The 20,000-nt window shown below is 35.9% G+C and overlaps 1 protein-coding gene across 4 annotated transcripts in view; it reads right to left on the reverse strand.

Annotated features, from left to right (window-relative positions):
- Positions 1 to 20,000, reverse strand: part of LOC106879452 (myb-like protein U) — a 66,335-nt gene that overhangs the window by 23,595 nt on the left and 22,740 nt on the right. For 3 of the 4 annotated variants that reach the window (XM_014929011.2, XM_052975245.1, XM_052975246.1), the window contains 2 exons: positions 10,123 to 10,323; positions 200 to 377 (listed from right to left, as the gene is read on the reverse strand). In XM_014929011.2, coding sequence (XP_014784497.1) covers positions 200 to 377; positions 10,123 to 10,317 — 373 coding nt within the window. In that variant the 5' untranslated portion in view covers positions 10,318 to 10,323. Of the gene's footprint in view, positions 1 to 199; positions 378 to 10,122; positions 10,324 to 18,241; positions 18,410 to 20,000 lie in introns of those variants that run through there. The other variant, XM_052975244.1, reaches the window with a different exon arrangement.

A 20,000-nucleotide genomic window follows, 5' to 3' on the forward strand; every position in this document is an offset into this window, starting at 1 on the left:
CCTACTGTCTTAAAGGACACATTGGATTATGTAGTTTTAGATAGGCTATGTCTGAAAAAAGAGACAGGTTGGTTACATCTGGAACACCTTTGATTATATAGTTGAGTTGGATCAGTGTTTACCAATGGGTAATAAAGCAACAACAACTACTATAGGGTCTTGAATGGGTTAAAGTTTTCTAAAATGCACTTCAGCTTACCTTTATTGAAGTCTTTATTGGCTTTATTGGTGATATCTGAAGAGATATTTGGTTTTGATGCAGGAAGTGGTTGGTCATCTCTGAAGGTAGGAACACAACTTGTATTCAGCAGTAAATTTGATTTCTCATAACTGTGCCACTTATAATCTGGATTGGCTTTCATAAAAGCATCCTTATACTGGAAAGATAAAATTTATCTAAGTAAGAATCTATGTTCAGATATATATATATATGCGTGTATTAATTATACTTGCAGGATGTATTTGTTTTATGGCTTAAAGGAAGAAAGATAGCACCCATGGCCTTTATGTTAGGCCTCCAAGAATGATGAGAGGAAAGGAGTAAGTTATCCTCTGACAAGAGACTTGGCTTGAATATTTGTACCCATGAGCAAAATGGTGGTGTTAAATCAAGTTGGGGAGTAAATCTACTAGCCAAGAACAGAAACAGTCCTTCAGTTGGACTTCCACACAGCTTCCATTAACTTGTTAACCCAAGAATAAAGCAGATTAAAATCAAAACCACATGCTTGTGAAATGAATTTCCCAATCACACAGTGATACCTTCATTCACACAAACTTATTTCATATACAGTCTAAATATTTCAGAAACGTTTACTGAAACAAAAATGGAAATTTGTGTTATGCTTCTTCTATAGCATTAGTTAACCACCCGAAATAGTTCCAAGATGAAATTAAAACTGCTTAACAGACTCAGTTTACTGAAAACTTACAATTGCATTGTAATGTACTCCATATGTCTAGCATATATTCTATATGTTGTGTGTGTATCATCTTCATTTTTATTTTACTGACCACTTTTCCATGCCCACATAGGTTGAATGGAATTTCTTGAGGTGCATCTTTTGTGGTTGGATGCTCTTCCTGTTACCAACCTATTTCCAAGCAGGGTAATATTTTTCCATAACCAGATACATTTTCACAGAATACTAGAAATGAAGGACATCGCTTACACGATGGTGACACGCCTTTACAATTATCATGAAATGTCAAAGCAAAGGGACAGTAACACACACACACATGTATATAAATGACAGGCTTCTTTCAGTTTCTGTCTACCATATCCACTTGCCCAAGGTGCTATATGGTGGAACTGAACCTGGAACCATGTAATTGGGAAATAAACTTCTTACCACACAGCCATGCCTGTCTGTCTGTCTACCAGACTGCATGAGTGTATGTATGTATGTATGTATGTATCTAGATAGATAGATAGAGATACTCACACATACATTCATGAACACTGACTTATGTAAAGCTTAATTTGAGGAAGCGATTATGTATATATTCTGTGTTCATTGAGCACATATTTCTCCGTGCTTACATAGCTTGGATAGGAATTGATTTTAAAGCTGGATACCCTTCTGGGTGCAAACTTTCACCTGCTTTCGAAGGGTTTTTTATATATATATACCATAGATCTTTGAAAGCTCTGAACAACCAGTGCTAATATGAACAAGGGGTAGCAACATTAGCATCACATCATTCAAATGTCGATAACTGAAATATCAACATTCCTACACATATATGATGGGCTAACACAGTTTCTGTCTACATGCCACACAGTGAGATTGAACCCAAAATTCTATGATTGTAAAGAGAACTTCTTAACTGTACAGCCATACACAGATACATCATCTTGCATTCCATCACACTGCATGGCACTTGAGGAACAAATGCCTTGCGTGTGGAACTGGTTGACAGAGACTGTATGGAAATCTGACATACTATATAGCATTCTTTTTAAACCCCTAGCATTTACATTACTTTCTTAAATGTAAAGATTATTTATTCACACTATTTTGAATTAATCATGTATCATCTTGTAGTTTAGAGATTTCAATGATGCTGTTATGCATTTTTAGAATGACATTGTAAGGCAGATGTAAGAAGTTGGATTTGGCCAGTTTGAACATAAAACATAGAATATTTTGGGCAGGATGTGACCGATTTAAATGCTATAGGGTTAAAACAACAAGAATGTTGATCCTTTTGAAACCAAAGAAAAGTTATAGCACTTGAATCCTTTCAAATATATGCTTTGATGATAATGGGAGCTGAATTCTGAGTCAGAATAATAAGAGACGACATATGTGCTTCTTGGCTGGCAGATTACATCACCACCAGACTTTAAAATCTTGGGTTTTACAGATAAAACAAATGGAGATAACTGGAGAGAAACTGTAGTCTTTATTTTTTAATGGCTTAGTCAGAAGAGGACAGAAGTTATCCTCAGAATGGAGACCTGGCCAGAATACTTGCAACAGAGTAGATTCTGCTCAAAGTATCTAAAAACTAGGTGGTGGTGTTAAAGTGGGCGATGGATTAAGTATAACATCCAAGAGCAAAAGTAGTCCTTGAGACAAGCTCCCACAGTTTGTTTATCAAAGGCTTTAATGAATCTGAGGATATGGTAGAAGATACTGCCACATTGCCAAACCTGAATACACGCAATATATGTCTATATATAAAAGACAATGAGAATGATAATAAAATCTAAACAAACATATCAAACCCTACTGCACATTGTTAAAATGAATCAACAAATGAAGAATTATGTGATCAATCTATCTGATAGAAATCTCACACTAATATCTTAAAAAAGGGAAAGATATAATGGATTATGTACTCTAAGATACACAAAGCCTAAGGTAAAAAAAAAACAAAACAAAAAAAAAACTAGATTATAAGGGCTGAAATGCCTTTGATCATTATTATCTATTGACTACAATTTGTATTTGTGTTAGGCACAATGATGAACATGCCACATATCCAGTCACCATTGTCTTAAGTTCATCCATCGGGATTTTTTTCATGATTTTTGAAAGAGACTCATATTTCAGACTGCTATGAGTTGATACCCACAGATGGTAGACGATTGTCTTCCTGCTAGTCTGTTGGTCAGCTGAGAGTAGGTCATCATAAAGTTGTTCATTGGTCACTTACCTGACCTTGGACTTAGTGAGGCTCCAAATTTCATACTCATAAAGGAAGATTAATCAATTGCTGCCAAGAAGGTTCTTGAAAAGCTGGAGGTGGTGGTGGTGCAGATATTCTTTATTACATTGAGTACTTTCCAGACAAAGCCTTTATGCATCTTGATGTCCCTCTCTGGGCCCAGCATGAATGATCCTAGATATTTGTTTTCAGGAACTTGTTTGAGCAGAGCACTTTAAGTAGCTCACAAATTTAAGTAGCTCACAATCAACTATGTTGCACATCAGGTATTCCATTTTGCAGAAATCCAAGTGTAACAAAACTTTGGTTTCCATTTTTGACACATGATCACCTGTCTCACAGTGTTGATATATGTGGCCCTTAAGGGCTCAAAGGATATAAGATGCAATTTTATATGCCTTCAAGATCTTGATCAATTTCTCCCAATGAATTGAATCAAATGCTTTCTTGAAGTCAACAAACATCAACACCAGGTAGATTGTTGTTCTTTACTTCTATTATTCTACAAAGAACCAGGACCTGTATGATTATTGTCCACTTTTCAAGGAAATTATTTTTGTAGTATCTCAACTTGGGCTCAAAGGTTGCACTAAATCTGGCTGAGGAATATTTGATAATGGAATTTTGATGAGACACATATGTGATCCAGATGTGGGAACATGAACTATGTTGGAAAAGAGCCAATGTCAACATTCACTGGTGCTGTGTTGCAGATGTTTAGCAGGATGTCATTCATATATCAATTCTTGAGCATGGGATCCTATCAAATATAGCAGTTTTTCCTTGGATAGAGAGTTCCTGACCCTTTTCAGCTCAGCCTTCGTTAATATGCCATCATTAATGTGAATACCATTAAAGACAGTGGTCATATATCTCTCCTCATTGCTCATTATTAGACGTTCTTGAAGTACATGAATCATGTCTCCATCTGATCTTCCTACAGATTCGTCTTGCTCTGAACTTTCCTCTTTCGTAAGATATGCTTCACCAGGTTTCTTGTCTTTGTTAGCTGTTTTTACTTTGCTGATTTTCTGGGCCAGTTTCTCATTCTTTAATTGATCATACACTTCAGTTAAGTCTTGGCCCACTTGTCCCAAAGCTTGCCTGACTTGCTCATGCTGAACTCTCCAAAAGTAATCACTGACACTACTTTGTACCAACACAATGTCAGGGTGCTGTGAGAAGAAGACACTTTATCACTTCCACGTTTGCCTTGTGAATCACCAATAGTAATCAGTAATACTCTCTTCCCTTTCAACAAATGAAAATGATTCTGAACTTATTAGCTGTAGATCTCAGTCTGATTTGTGTCAAACAATTCTCTGATCAGATGAGACTATAGCACTGCTTTTCATTCACAAGAATGTAGTCCACTTGTATCTTGGTCAGTATGACATGATTTTCATGAAGTCATTGAATATGGCTAACAAGTTATGAGCCAGTATAGCTCTGACAGCAGCATGAAATTTCTTGTACAAGTTCTCTGCCTCCTCCTCATTGAGGAGCAAGTAGAACACTATGGTGGTTCTGGTAGGGTTTCTATTACTTCATCTAGAAGGAGGCATTTACTGAGTTGTCACTCCACAACACTCAGATAGTCAACATCAATTCAACTTCACCATGTGCAGAGTTCTTTGTCTGCTCCCACCAGGCTGAGGACATAAGGCAGATAGTTTCATTACTGAAAGCCTGAATTTTTTTTATTGGGGTAGGCATGATAATGTTTCTATAATTACAGGGTTGAATTCTGCTGCTACTGTATTTTCTGGTGTATAAGCCTCTATTTTTTACCTGGGAAATTTAGTGTGCAGCTTATAGAAAGGTGCACCTAATGTGTGTATTTTTCTAGGACTGGCCATCTAGCTTTCTTGCCATGATTTGTTCTTTTGGTCTTTTTGGTCAGTTGTAGTGAATCTTCTTTACACCATAAATGGACCATGGATTCATTTATGCTGTACTGTCTTGCTGTGGCTCTGTTATTTTCTTTTGTGTAGTTGATACATTCTAACTTGAAGGCAGCTGTGTGACTCTTTCTCGGAAACATTTTGAAACTACATACATGTCAACAATAAAAAAGCTAGCTGCGGATCCATAGCTCTATAGGTCCTTTAAACACTGGTGTGTGTATATATGTGGATAAAACCAAAATTTTCCCCAAAATTCGGCCCTGGGGCTCAAATACCGAAAAATACAGTACTTTGTGGATCAGAATCAGAAACAAATCATGTCTGCTTCAAAAGTTGACAGCACCAGCATCTTCTCATAACACAGTAAGAGTGTATATACTCAATCAGAGCCAACATATTAAGACAAGTGGTAAAGCCTGACATATGGTCCACTTTTTAGTTATTGCTGGGTTTGAAATGCAAGTAATAACAGAAGGAATTCTGGTTGCAGCTAATGCTGCAACCAGAATTCCTCGTTATGGTCACTAATTTAGCATTTATCAATAATTTTGAAAATACAGATATTTGTAGGAATTATAATCACACATATCCTCAGTTGGATGTTGTTCATAAAATTAGCAGTTATAAGTTTTCAGTTTTATTGAGGCAACAGTGAGAGGCATACTTAAAAAAACACTACCAGCCACAAGGTTTCAATATATCATCTTTCAGTCAGTCAAGAATTTGGTAAATATCCTGAGAAATTCTGCAGTTTAAATTAAAAAAAAAAAAAGGTAAATTATGAAATTTTGTAACTATAGAAGAAAAGTAAGTCAAGGAATCATCGCCATTCACTTTTAGGCCATTTTAACTATATAGGAGTCTCAAATTGTCTCCTATTGTTTCATTTTTAAAACAATAGAGAAAATCGTCGTTGTTTTCTTTTGACATAGCTTTTACGTTTGGATGCTCTTCTGATTATCAACCATTTTATTGTACAAGAAGAAAAAGGCTGTCTGTGACAGAACTAAGAAGACCTTTCTAACCCAATGGTTACCTGAACTTTGACTCACAAAACACATCTACCCTCTTCACCCCACCTTTTTTTTTAAGGGAATGAAATAGCTGTTGTTTTAACAGAAGTAACACACACTAATATAAAAATAATGTATTATTTCCCTATAGATAGATCTTTTAAATGAAGGGCATCCAGCTGTAAAAACCAGACCAAAGCAGACACTGGAGCTTGACACAGTCTTCTGGATACGAGATCCTGTCAAACCAGCCAACCTATGCTAACATGGAAAACAGACATTAAATGACGATGATACTGTAAAAAAAAAAAAGAATAAAATTAGCTAAAGTTTGCTCCCAAAGAGACAGATTTCAGCTTGAATAGCCTGCAAATTGAAGACTCACACCGTTCTTGTTGTGAGGCTCTAGATCAACCTTGATCAAGTAAACCATTGATGTGTAGGTAGACAGCTAAAAGACAATGTGTGTTGGAATCTTTATTGTTTCACCATCATTCCACTCATTGCTACCCAGTTTTCATTTCTAGCACTTCATATCCAGGTCTGAATTATCCACTACATCCAACCAACCAGTAAAATTTGATTTGAGGGAGATTTATTTGCATTTTTAGCAAATTGAGTGACAATGTAAAAGCATTATTATCAGTTTAAGATCCTTGTAGTATATCTTGGAGTATGACTGTTTGGCAGAGTAAATCTTTCTCTAAACAACACAGACACTAATATTTGAATTTGTCAACCCAATCTGTTGCCCAGTCTAACACTACCATTTGACACCTTGGGCATCTTCAGCAGAGTCCACTCAGTTGCAAGCATTTACAGCAGAGGTGTAATCTGAAGATAGATGCATTGTTGTCTCTTAAGTAGCAACATGAGTTTTTGTTTCTTCACTCCTCTCCACACAAATTTCTAAGTCCTACAAAACTTATGGTTGCAAACCGTTTTTCTCTGACTAAACACTGGTAAAGGTAGAGACAAGAGGGTAGAAGTAGTAAGGGGTTGATCTCAGGATACTGAGCTTTACAAAGTAAATAAAGAACTGCTAGAAAATTATCCATCCAACCTGTATCAGCATGGATAAGTAGGCATAAAAAAGTTGAAGCAAACAAAAGTTGAATAGAGTATGACTATATTGCAATGAGATTTTCAAGAATGCACTGCTTCCATATCATGGGTGATACCTGTTCCTATTTCACCAATTTTAGAGATTAAATAAATAAATAAATAATGGTTTCAAATTTTGACACAAAGCCAGCATGTTTGGAGGAGGGGGTAAGTTGATTATATTAACCCCAGTACTCAACTGGTACTCATTTTATCAACTCCGAAAGGATGAAAAGTAAAGTCAACCTTGACAGAATTTGAACTCAGAACATAAGGATAGACGAAATGTCGCTCAGTATTTTGCCCAGTGAGTTAATGATTCTGCCAGTTCATTGCTTTAAATAAATAATAAACAATAATTATGTTTTCTGAGTTAGGCACAAGGTCAGCAATTTTGAGTGGGGAGGGGATTAGTTGATTACATCAACCTAAGTATTTGACTGGTACCCCAAAGGGATGAAAAACAAAGTTGATCCTAATGGGATTTGAACTCAGAATACAAAGAACTGGAAAATAATAATTCTTACTAATTTTGGCACAAGGACACCAATTTTGAGGTAGGGGTCAAGTCGGTTACATTGATTCCAGTGTTTAACTGGTACTCATTTTACAGACCCCACAAGGATGAAAGGTAAAGTCAACCTTGGTTGCATTTGAATTCAGAATGCAAAGCCAGAAAACATGCCACTAAGCATTTTGTCTGGCATGCTAACAATTCAGCCTGCTTACCATAATAACGATGATTTTAATATTCTGGTACAAGCCCAACAATTTCAGGGGAGGGGAAAACTGATTTCATTGACTCAACTGGTACTTATTTCACCGACCACGAAAAGATGAAAGGCAAAAGTTATCTCAACGGCATTTGAACTCAACTAATAATAATAATAATAATGATGATAATAATAGGGAATACTGGAAGCAGACAAAACAAAAAAATGAAGAAATTAAACAAACTACGAGTAGTGAGTACAGTCAAAGCTGAATTCCAAAAATCTTACTGAAGCAATAAATTCAAGAGTAGTACCCTTGATCAGATATGGAGTTGGAATTATAGACTGGACCAAAAATGATATAAAGAAACTTGACAGAAAAATCTAGGAAGTTATTGATGATGTATGGAGCCCACCATCTGAAAGCAGATATCAACCAGCTGTACTTGAGGAGATACCAGGGTGGAAGAGGCTTAATAGCAGAAGAATGTGTACAGATGGAAAAAAAAGTCTAGTAGAGTATTTACAGAGCAGCACAAAAAAAAACCCACTAAAGGCAGTCAATGAAAAAGAGACTATGAAGCACATAATAGGAGAAAAGGACAAGAATGAAATACAAAGAGAGCATGTCAAAAAGATCAAAGAGAAACCTCTGCATGGCCATTTTAAGGAGAGCCACTGAAGATGTATGTGGAACAAAATCCTGGGCTTGGTTAGAAAAGGGGCAATTAAAAAAAAAAGAAATAGCAAGCCTAATTGTAGCAACCCAGCATCAACCAATGAAAACAAACAATATATATGGAGAGAACGTATCAGAAAAATGTAGAATCTGTAGAACTTGGAATGAGATGGTGGCACAGGAAGAATATAAGAACTAGAGATATGACCAGGTTGTAAAAGTTATACACAAGAAACTGTGCCAGAAATGGGGATTTGAAGCTGGAAACATGTGATACAATCATTGAGTCGAAAGAGTATTGGAGTTGGAGATATGTAAGATTTTGTGGGACTTTCCTATTCAAACGGACAAAAATTAAAAAAATAATAGACCAGACATAACAATTGTAGATAGTGAATAACAAAGTTGCTTACTTATCGACCCATCTTGCCCATTTGATTCCAGTATTGTAAAGAGGAAGAAAAACAAAAAAACACAATCCCTTAAAGTTTGAAACAGGAAGAATTTGGAGTATGCGAACAGAAATGGTCATGTCTATAATAATTGGTGTGTTGGAAACAGTAAGCCAAGATATAGACAAATGGCTGAAGGAGACTGAAACAGAATACCCGATATAGCTCTCTAGAAAGTTTGTCTTTTAGGGACAGCAAGAATTATCAGGAGGGTTCTAAGCACTTGAAAGACTGCTGGAAACTTGAGGATACGTATGGTTAAAAGTAGTAAACCTGCTATCCACATCATTCCTACCAGGAATAAGACTGAACCTGAGCCAAACCAAAATAATAATAATAAAGCTTGAGTTGGCATCAATAGGATTTGAACTCACAAGCTCAGAAGTACTAAATCAGATACCATATAACAGCTAAGACATCTCTTTGTTTTCTGTGCTATTACTGCTAGTCTGACATAATCAAAGTCATGACAATGTAGTTAAGAAGGCTAACATTGTAACTATGTGGTTTCAGGTTCAATTCCAGTGTTGTACCTTGGGCAAGTGTCTTCTATTGTGGCCTTGGATCAAATAGTCTTGTAAGTGAAATTTGCTAACATGGAAACTGTGGAAGCCTCTCAGAGAAGACATTTCTCTTCTTTAAATGCCATATTTAACCCTTCAGCATTTAAACCAGCCACATCCAGCCAAGATGTTCTACCTGTTTTATGCTCAAACCAGCCAGGTCCAGCCTCTCACACCTACCCTGCAATGTTTGTCTCAAAAAATATAGTCAAACCATCAAAATCTCAAAGCTACAAGATAATATATGATTAATTAGAAACAATGTGAATAAATAAGAATTAAATTTGATAGAATAATCTGAGTGCTAAAGAATTAAACTGTCAATGAGTTCAACACCATCATGTAGCCCTTAGGTGCTACAATTGCACATACTAATGCAAACATTTGAGTAAATCCTCTCATCTGAGGATAACTCCCTCCTTTCTTTCCACCTGTCTTAGAGGTACTCAAAAAGGTGAAAGTTACTAACTTTTCTTTTCTAAGTCATGCAAAAGAAAAAGTAACAATGTCTAACCTGTTTAGCAGTTGCTGTATATTGTTGTTTCTCTTCCTTGCCTAGATTTGCCCACAGGTCACCCAAAATGCGACTTATGCTGCGGTTGTCCAAATTTGGGTGTTTACTTCGAACCATACTCCGATGGCGTTTGCAAAAGATGAAAAATGAATTCATTGGGCGCCGTGCCTCCCTACGGTCGGCTAAACCTTCCATAGTTACCTGTAACAAAAAAATGTGTAATGATTAACATACAGTTTATTTTAATCACATCAAAGTTTATGATATATATATATATATATATATATATATATATATATATATATATATATATATATATATAGGTGCAAGCTTGTCTATGTAGTAAGAAGCTTGCCTCCCAACCACATGGTTCCAGGTTCAGTTCCACTGCGTGGCACCTTCTACTATAGCCTCAGGCTGATCAAAGCCTTGTGAGTGGATTTGGTAGATGGAAACTGAAAGAAGCATGTCATGTGTAGGTATATGAGTGTGTCCTCCCCCTTCACTGCCTGGCAACCAGTGTTGGTGTGTTTACATCCCTGTAATTTAGCGATTTGGCAAAAGACACTGATAGAATAAGTATTAAGCTTTAAAAGAATAAGTCCTAGGATCGATTAGTTCAACAAAAACCCTTCAAGGTTGTGCCCCAGTATAGCCAAAGTCTAATGACTGAAACATATAAAAGATATATGAATAGAATCAACTTTATCATCTTTTCTAAATCAATACAATAAATATCAAATATCAATCTTCATCATATTATGTTGGATTTTTCAAACCGGCATGGGTTGGATGGATTCTAACACTTGCAGTGGCCCTTCATCACCCAGCACATTCAGCAACAGAGCAAACCTGACAATCTTTTGTTCTGGAGCATCATGTTTTCTTTTCAGAATAAGTTTTATGATTTGATGTCCTTTCTGTCACCAACCATTTTAAACTGTAGACTGGATGTATCTTATTGTACAACCAGTACCAGAGAGGCTATCTGTAACTATGTATCAGATTTTATTCAGAATTTATAGACATACACTCAATAGAAACTGCTTATTATATTCAGAGATAATGTTATCAAAAGGGTATTGTTATCTAAAAGGCTCTCCAAAGCTGTTCACAATAAGAACCTTATGGCTGTGTGGTTAAGGAGTTTGCTTCCCAACCACTTGGTTCTGGTTTCAGTCTCACTGTGTGGTACTGAGACAAGTGTCTTCTAGAGCTCCAGGTTGACCAAAGCCTTGTGAATGGATTTGGTTAAGGGAAACTGAAAGAAACTTGTCATAAGAATAGTATAAAACATGGATTCAAAGACTTGTGTGGCTACCACAGTAAGCTTCCCATACAAAATCGGTTATCAGTCTACATCAGTAATCAATTACAATGTAGTGCAATGTAGTATGTTTGTTTAACTGATTATCCAGAAAATATGAATGTTTTGAATGAGCTGAATTGTAGTTGTAAACATGATATTCATGTGACCTGATGAGTTAGTTTTCTTTATTTACATAAATTTGTGGATACACAATTGTACTGTATAATGCTGAGTGTAGATACTGATGCAAAACATGATTTTGCATATTGAAATTAATACGACATGAAGGTAACAAAATGGCTGTAATCATATGGATAAATAAATCTATCTTCACCTCTTATACCTCCTGATTTTATGCTTCACATATACATATATGTATGCAGGTGTGTATGATTTTGTGTTTTCTTGACTAGACTTCACATAATTGTTGTAAATGAGTGTCATGCTTTTAGCTTTACAATTACCAGAGTTACAGACTGAAATATCTCAACACAAACCTGACCGTGTGTGTATGTGTATATAGATGCATTTCAGGTCAGCTGTGAGTGCTATTGGTAGCATGCAATCCGGTATGACTTGGTACAGAGTCAGGTCATTTGTTTTTAAACTGGTCCCCTCACAAGGATAACCTGGCAAAGAGGATTGCTAGAAAACCAGCAAGACAAAAAGAAAACTTGCCAATAAAATATGACTCCAGTATAGGGTTAAAGGCTAACTAGCATGAATATGAAAGGATAAAGAAATACTTAAGATAGTGAAGGAGTGTGCTGGAAGAGCATGGAAAGTGACATAGAGACTTCTGCTCTTCAGCTACATAGGTAACTTGTCTAGGAGAGGATTACTCTGAATAAAAAATCTAGTAGGTAAAGCCAATGTAATCTTTGTTTGCAACCATTTGTAATACCCAATGTAGCATTTGCTTTCACTTTTATAATTTTAAGGATGGCTAAATAAGCCATACTTTGCTTCTTTTAGGAATATCTTAGACCTTGTCCATGTACAGATGTTATTTTGCAGCTCAATAAAAAGTAATGGTTCCACTCATTATGAGGTTTTAAAAATGCACCCAACATGTTTGGGGTGCTGATGATGTTGCCAGTGTGTCCTGAAAATGTTGACTTAGGACATTTGTTTGTACTCATGGCTTTATTCAAAGATGAGAAGAGTGTGTTACTGCAGACTCTTCCAACGGTTCTTATTTCTTTGAAGGACTGCTATGAACATCCAAAATTTACCCCATCTCACAACACTTGAATTTATTTTACACTGATGAATTTTACTAACCTTTTATTTTCAGATGCAAATTATCAAGAGTTTGTAAGATTCAAGTCCTTCTTCCTCAAGTTAAGTCTATCCCTCCCTTTTTACTGAGTAAAGTTAAGATATACTGGCCATATATTACATCATAAAGTGAGCAACTATTCCTAAGGCGCGTGGCTCAGTGGTTAGAACGTCGAGCTTACAATCGCGAGGTTGTGAGTTTGATTCCCGGACCGGGCTGCGTGTTGTGTTCTTGAGCAAGACACTTTATTTCACGTTGCTCCAGTTCACTCAGCTGCAGAAATGGGTTGCGACGTCACTGGTTTCAAGCTGTATTGGCCTTTGCCTTTCCCTTGGATAACATCAGTGGTGTAAAGAGGAGAGGCTGGTATGCATGGGTGACTGCTGGCCTTCCACAAACAACCTTGCCTGGACTTGTGCCTCGGAGGGTAACTTTCTAGGTGCAATCCCATGATCATTCATGACCGATGGGGGTCTCCTCATTCCTAACCAAACTCTCCAATCTAATCTTTTAAAATGTTATTCTCAAGAATGATAACTCCTCTAACCCTGACTGTGAGTGTCCTACTAGATTCATTTCTCCCATCTTAAAAGTGATAGAAACAGCCACTTACAATCACCTTCTTTAAAACCTTGACTCTCTCCTTTCTCAGTGACCATTAGGGCTGCTTTTGTAAAGCTACATCTACTGAAGACTTGGTCTCCATTGTCACTTCACCATAGGCTCTCACTATTGAGAAATTGGTGAAGACACTATTGTTTCTCTTAACACAAATCTGGCAAAACATCTCACTTAAAAGCTCCACCTCTCTCTCTTTTGCTCAGATTAGTGACTTCCTGTCAGATTGTACCATGATAGTGTGTACTGATGATGGAGAACATGGAGAGTATTTGGTGAATTTGGCCATTGTGCTCAGTTGCAAAGGCATGATGTGATATCCACATTCAAACTATATATGCCATATCTGCTCTGACTCCATGAACAAGGATTGCAAAAAGAAAAAAAAAATTAAGTTGTGTCACCCTTGTTTCCTTCAACAGCACAAAGTCCCAATTACTGCACATATCAAGAAAACATTATCACACTCTACCCTACTAAATATGAATAGCATACTAGAACTATCAAAGTTGCTACTAAGGCTCAGCTTCACTGTCACTGAGGATCTCCTGGTGAACACCCACCTTCATCATAATCAGAATTGCATCACAAAGACTGCTCTCCCTCTTCAGAGCCAAAAAAATACTTGTCTTTAATAATTACTCTCTACAAAGCTCAGATGAGGCTCACAATGGATGATGGCTGCAAGTGCTGTTTGTAATGCAGTTTGCACTATTTACATAGTAATGTGATCTTTAGACTGGCTTTGTTGCACATGGAAGGAATTAATGTGTGAATAATTTGTACATATTTTGAATACTTTGCCATTTTTCAAGGTATGTGACAGAAAGATTGTGAGCTCAGACAGGTTTGTGATTACCCTTATGTACAGTTTACAATCTAATACTATATTTTTGTATTTGTAAAATTAGTGTCAGCTTTATTTTCTTTAGTTTGGTTAACCCATTAGCATTCAAACTGGCCAGATCTGGCCTCTCACACCTACCCTACAATGTCATTCTAGAAAATAAATGATCACATCATCAAAATCTCAAAGCTACAAGATAATGAATGATAGATTTAAAACAATGTGAATAAATAAGCATTAATAATATAGTTGTTTAGTACCAGGTCAGTTCTAGTATAACAAACATATGCTCAAAGATGTTCTAGCCATGAGCATAAAGTCATTTTCCTCCTCAGATAGTGCATCAAGGACTACATTATCTAGTGTGTTCTTTCTTTTTTAAGATTGTAGGATGTGATTTGAGGGAGACTTGGATGCGGTATGTAACAGATTGAGTGACTACATAGTGGTTCCTTTGTTGGCTCTTAAGATTTGACAGGTTTTGAATTCAGGCAGTTTGATCCTGATGTGTCCAACCGCACAGCACAAACAACTACAGGCAGTTCTTCCTCTCTAGACCATCATCTCTCCGGAATTCCCTACTTGCATGTCTATCTTGTATTTCATTGGAATGCAAATATTCAAATGCAAAGTTAACATCAACTTCACTTGCCAGTCTTTGAGTGCTTTTTCCAGATTAATCTAGATTAGAAAACTCTAAACTAACAGACTAAAGAGATATCATTACCATATAATATTCACATCTTGCCTTTGCAATTGAGCACAATGGTTAAATACACCAAATACCCTGATCCATCATCAACAGTCACAGCACCACTGTTCTCCATCATCATCTTGACCATGGTTTTAGAAGAAAACCTATAGTTCATCTTCCCCTGGGTCAGTGTTGGTTTGCAGGTAAATATGAATGTAATAAGTAGTACTTAGAAAGTTGCAGCCATCTTTTTTGCTGTAACAACTGAAGGAGACATCCATAGTTATTGGTGACTTGTTTTGTCCCACTGATGTTGAAGGCTATCTGGAGACCCTTTAATTAAATAGTTGCAGTCATGTCTATTCAAGCAGATTGCAGTTATTCAAAGTATATAAGCATATAACGTAGAAGTAGTTGATAGAATGCTAAAGAGTGACTGAAAAGATGGCTTCTTTATATATTTTTATGACTTTGTTAGAAGATCAAAAACAACATTCATGACTGTATTAAGGAACACCAAAGCTGTAGGGAGAAAGTTACCCAGAGACTCAGTATCTAGCCTATAAATATATTCACAGAATGTTCAGGTTAAATTTGATGATTTTTATGTCACCTTTTTTCAAGAACAGCTTGTTGTATGGATGAACAGTCAACAGCATTGGAGAGCATTTGAGAAAAAGTTAGCAGACACGGAGGACTAAAATCTATCTTGAATATTAGAAAAGAGTTACCCATATCATGATGATTCATGCCAAGCATCAAAATGTCAACATTGTGACTGCAACTCAATGCTCTATGAAAACTAAAGACTAATATGTGACATGGACAACATGAAAACCAAGTTCCCCAAAACTATGATGGTCTTTGGGTATGTCTCCAGTGAGGGGGATGACATGTCGTCCCACATCTCTGAACAGGGCCTTAGGCTCAGTTCCGATGGCAATGTGCAGCTGCTGTAGACTATAGTCAAACCCTAGCTGGAGAGGGTTGCTACTGGAAGGCAATATGCATGGTAGCAGGATTCAGTTTCTTGCCATACCTCCAGAAAGAATCAGAAGTAGATGTCAGAGAATCTCTATGACTCCACCAACTCCAATTTCTGGCCTCCTAATTCCCCCGATTACAATTCCATGGATTATTACGTGTGGGCTGCTATCGAGAAAGGACCAACCATTCTGCTTGAATCACTAAGGTTGGTAGCCAAATCAAGGAGGTTTTGAAAGATCTTGCCTGGGAAACATGTGGCAGATTTGGAGCTATCTTGAGGCTGTGGTGAAAGCTGAGGTTGGGTACTTTGAGTAAACTGTTATCTCCTGGCCATAATCTAATTAATATTTTTTGTTCTTTTAAAATACTTTTTATCTTTGGATGGGATATTGTTTTCTTTTCCTTTTATGCAAACTGTCAAATTTAGCCCAAACACCCTGAACTTCATCATGAAAATAAATATTTATTCAAATGTTACATTTGGCATTTTTTTTTTTGTCACAATGCCTTCCTGACATTTCATAAATTGTATTTCCAGTTACTGGCAACCATTAAGCTTGCCTTTTTATCTTTTGTTCCTTACCTAACAACAGAGTTTAGTATGCTAAAGACACTCATGAGCCAGGTGATGGGTTGTATACCAACCAAAAACACTTTTTCTCGTGGATTTCCCCCCAGTTTCCATCTTCTAAATTTTACTCACAAGGTTTCAGTTGACCCAGGGCTAAAGCAGATGTCACTTGCCCAAGGTACCACAGTGGGACTGAACCACAAAGTCACATAGTTGTGAAGTAAACTTCTTAACCACAGTCATGCCCATCCAATATAATAACTAATTCTGTGTTGGTGTGAATGGAGCCTTTTTTTTTTTAATTGTTTTCAAGTTTTTTTCTTTTTAAAATTTTATTTTTGGTCAAGATGTTTTAACATACTGGTGTAGATAGGTTAAACATTTTCATTTGTCAAATAGACTATGCCAGGTGTTATTCCATTGCTGACTCAAATAACTTCAGTTCTGTTAAAAAAGTTAATAAAAAATAAAAAAATTTTTAAAATGCTACTGTCAGTGAGGAACTTCCTAGATATATCTTATTACATAAAAATAATTTGGGTTGAGTGCACAACCAGCTAGTGGTCATCACCATACCGAATTTTGCCATTACAAAGTTAGTGGACGGTAACTTAAAATCTCAGTCACAGCTGGAGCATCTTGCCAGGCTAAGACCAGGTCGTTTAATGTTATGAAGTTTAGAAATATAAAAACATCACACTAAGCATATTTGATAAAAACCTTCAGCAAAATCCAGGTGTGGATATAGCTTTCTTAGAAGATTTAACTTAAAGAAATTACAAAATAAATCCATAAAAACATGTATAAGTAATAACATAAACGGACACGATAAAGAGAAATTAGTTTAATCTATTGAGATACTATGTAATACATCAAAATGCTCTCGTTAAATGCAATGCCGTATACAAACATATTTGACATGAATAATAGATCAGAACTCAGTAATATCTATAAATTGTGTTTTGTTTCATTCTCAAATTTTCCATTTATAAATACGTGTGTTTAAATGAAATGAAAAAAAAAAAGAAAAAAAAAACGAGAACGTGTGCAAACATTATTGGTAAACTAACGCATACACATTATATACACACATATATATGCTAAACAAACATTAAGCTAGGTAGGAAACATTATTAAAGGTGTTGAGTTTAATACTGAAAGTTACGTTGAAACTTTAATTAACAATGTCGTGGAGATGTTTTGAAAGACTGACATTACAATTTATAAAATGCTTAAAAGGAATCGTGAAGGCGAAATGCATATACACACACACACACACACACATATATATATATATACATTTGTATACAAATTTTTTTCATGGCTAAAAACATACTTTCAAAACATAAAGAAAAAAACTTAGTCTTGGACACTATTATAACCTATTATAATTATTATTTCAATTACAGAAAGAACACTGTTGGATCGAACAGAGCATAAAAATAAAATAAAACTAGTAACATTGAAACAAGTATTTAAATAACGATGATGGCTACAATCATTATTTTTATTATGCTTGTGACCAACGTACTTGTGCTTCGATTTTACATATTACAAAAACCACAATTACCATTGTCACTACAAGCAATTATTATTGTTCGTGTTTGCCGAGAAAAGTTTACCGATAAGAGATTTCTACTTTTCTTTTTCGTAATTCATAAAATACATATTTTCAACTGTTGTCTTTCAAGTTAACGAAGGAATCGCTTGCTCAATAACACAAATACAACATTTAAAAAAGAAAAAGAAACGACATCAATAACAAAAAGCAAGATTGAAGAAGAGCTAGAAAAAGATTTGAAACTACTTACGGAAATCTACAAACAGATTCCGACAGAACTTAGAACAGAGGAAAGCCGAACCATTTTATTCCGTTTCAATAAAGCAACTGTTTTCTAGCGTGAACCCCCTTCCTCTCCTCCATTGCTACGTCGGGTGTGTGTGTGAGTGTGCGTGTGTGTGTGCGTGCGCACATGTGTATGCATGCGTGTACGTACGAATGAGTGTGTAAGAGGGAAAGAAAGAGAGAGAGAAAGTGTGTGTTCCTTCAGTGAATGAAAGAGCAGATATAAAGTACCCAGTGGGTCAGTTTGGTGTAGAGAAGAGCCACACCATTCTTTTGCTACCATTATAAAAACGAGCTAACAAGGGAACCTATGTGGTCGCTAAAAATAGCAGTTAAGTTCCTCTTAACTAATAATACTCTACCGTTTTAAAAACATCTAAGACTACATTAAATAATGTTTATTAGACACACAGTACCTGAAAAAAAAAAAAAAGACAGGACGGTCATTTTGGAATGTCTTCTGTTCAATTAGTGTCGACATGGAGCTGGACAATAACAATAACAACCATTATGAAAACGGTTATGTTTTTAAGTGGGACACACGCATCTATTATAGGGATAAAAAAAGAGAGAGATAGAGATAGAGGTAAGCCGGAGAAAAAGATAGGTAAACATTTGTAATGGTGATGATGGTTGCGGCGAAGATTAGCAGTTTGTGAGTAGTTGATAAGAATTATAATGACATACAGACACGGAGAAAGAAGAGTAGAAAAGAAAAATAAGAGAGTGAAAGATCGCCAACGTGTTATATGGCTGACAACACGAAAACAACACAAACAACTCATAACATACACGTTTAGATCAGAAATGAGCAAGGTAGACCAATTCGATTGAGCTTACCCCTATCCCCCATACCAATGTCACCGCTTCCCATTTATACACAAATTCATATACGAACGCAAACTAACGGATCGAAGTTAGTATACACAACATTTTTGTTAGAATATTTTCCCCTTTATTGACGTTTCCACGAAATTGATATTAGAAATATCACAAACGGCGACACATATACGTAGATATTTAATTTTTCTCTTTATCCATTCTCTCTTCTCACTCAACCTTTGTATGTATATGCATGTATGCATATGTGTGTATGGAAGAAGAGAGGAAAGAGTGAGGGTTAAAATAAAGAGAAAATTGACATGAGAGGGGGATAAGGAGGCGGTGTAGAGGAAAGCAAGAGAAAGATAGAGAGGAGGGAGACAGGAAGAGTAAAAGTGTCAAAGAGTTAGTCAAAGAGTAAAAATTAGCGATTAGGCAGAGATATTCTAAATCCAACAATTATATATATATCCTTGATAAGTGTCAGTGTGTATGTATGTGTGTGTATATTATATATATATATATATATATATATATATATATGTATATATATATATATATATATATATATATATATACTTGATAAGAGTCAATGGACGAAACTCTCGGCCCTTAAATCACTAACTTCTACTGATTATTAATTATGTATACTCATGATTTCAGTTTTATTTTCCTGCTTGCATCACCAAATCTCTCTCCATATATATATGTGTGTGTGTGTGTGTGTAGAGGAAAAATATAAGTGAAAAATAGGAAGACACTGAGGAAAACAAAATGTAAATGTGAAGAAAAGAACAGATTATGCAAGTGAGAGAGTGAGAAAAGACAGAGCGAACGAAAATATGAGAGAATGAAAGAACGAGAAAATGAAAATAGAAAAATATTTATAGTTTTTTTTTTAA

This window comes from Octopus bimaculoides, chromosome 20 (assembly GCF_001194135.2).
Source record: "Octopus bimaculoides isolate UCB-OBI-ISO-001 chromosome 20, ASM119413v2, whole genome shotgun sequence".
Lineage (NCBI taxonomy): Eukaryota > Metazoa > Mollusca > Cephalopoda > Octopoda > Octopodidae > Octopus > Octopus bimaculoides.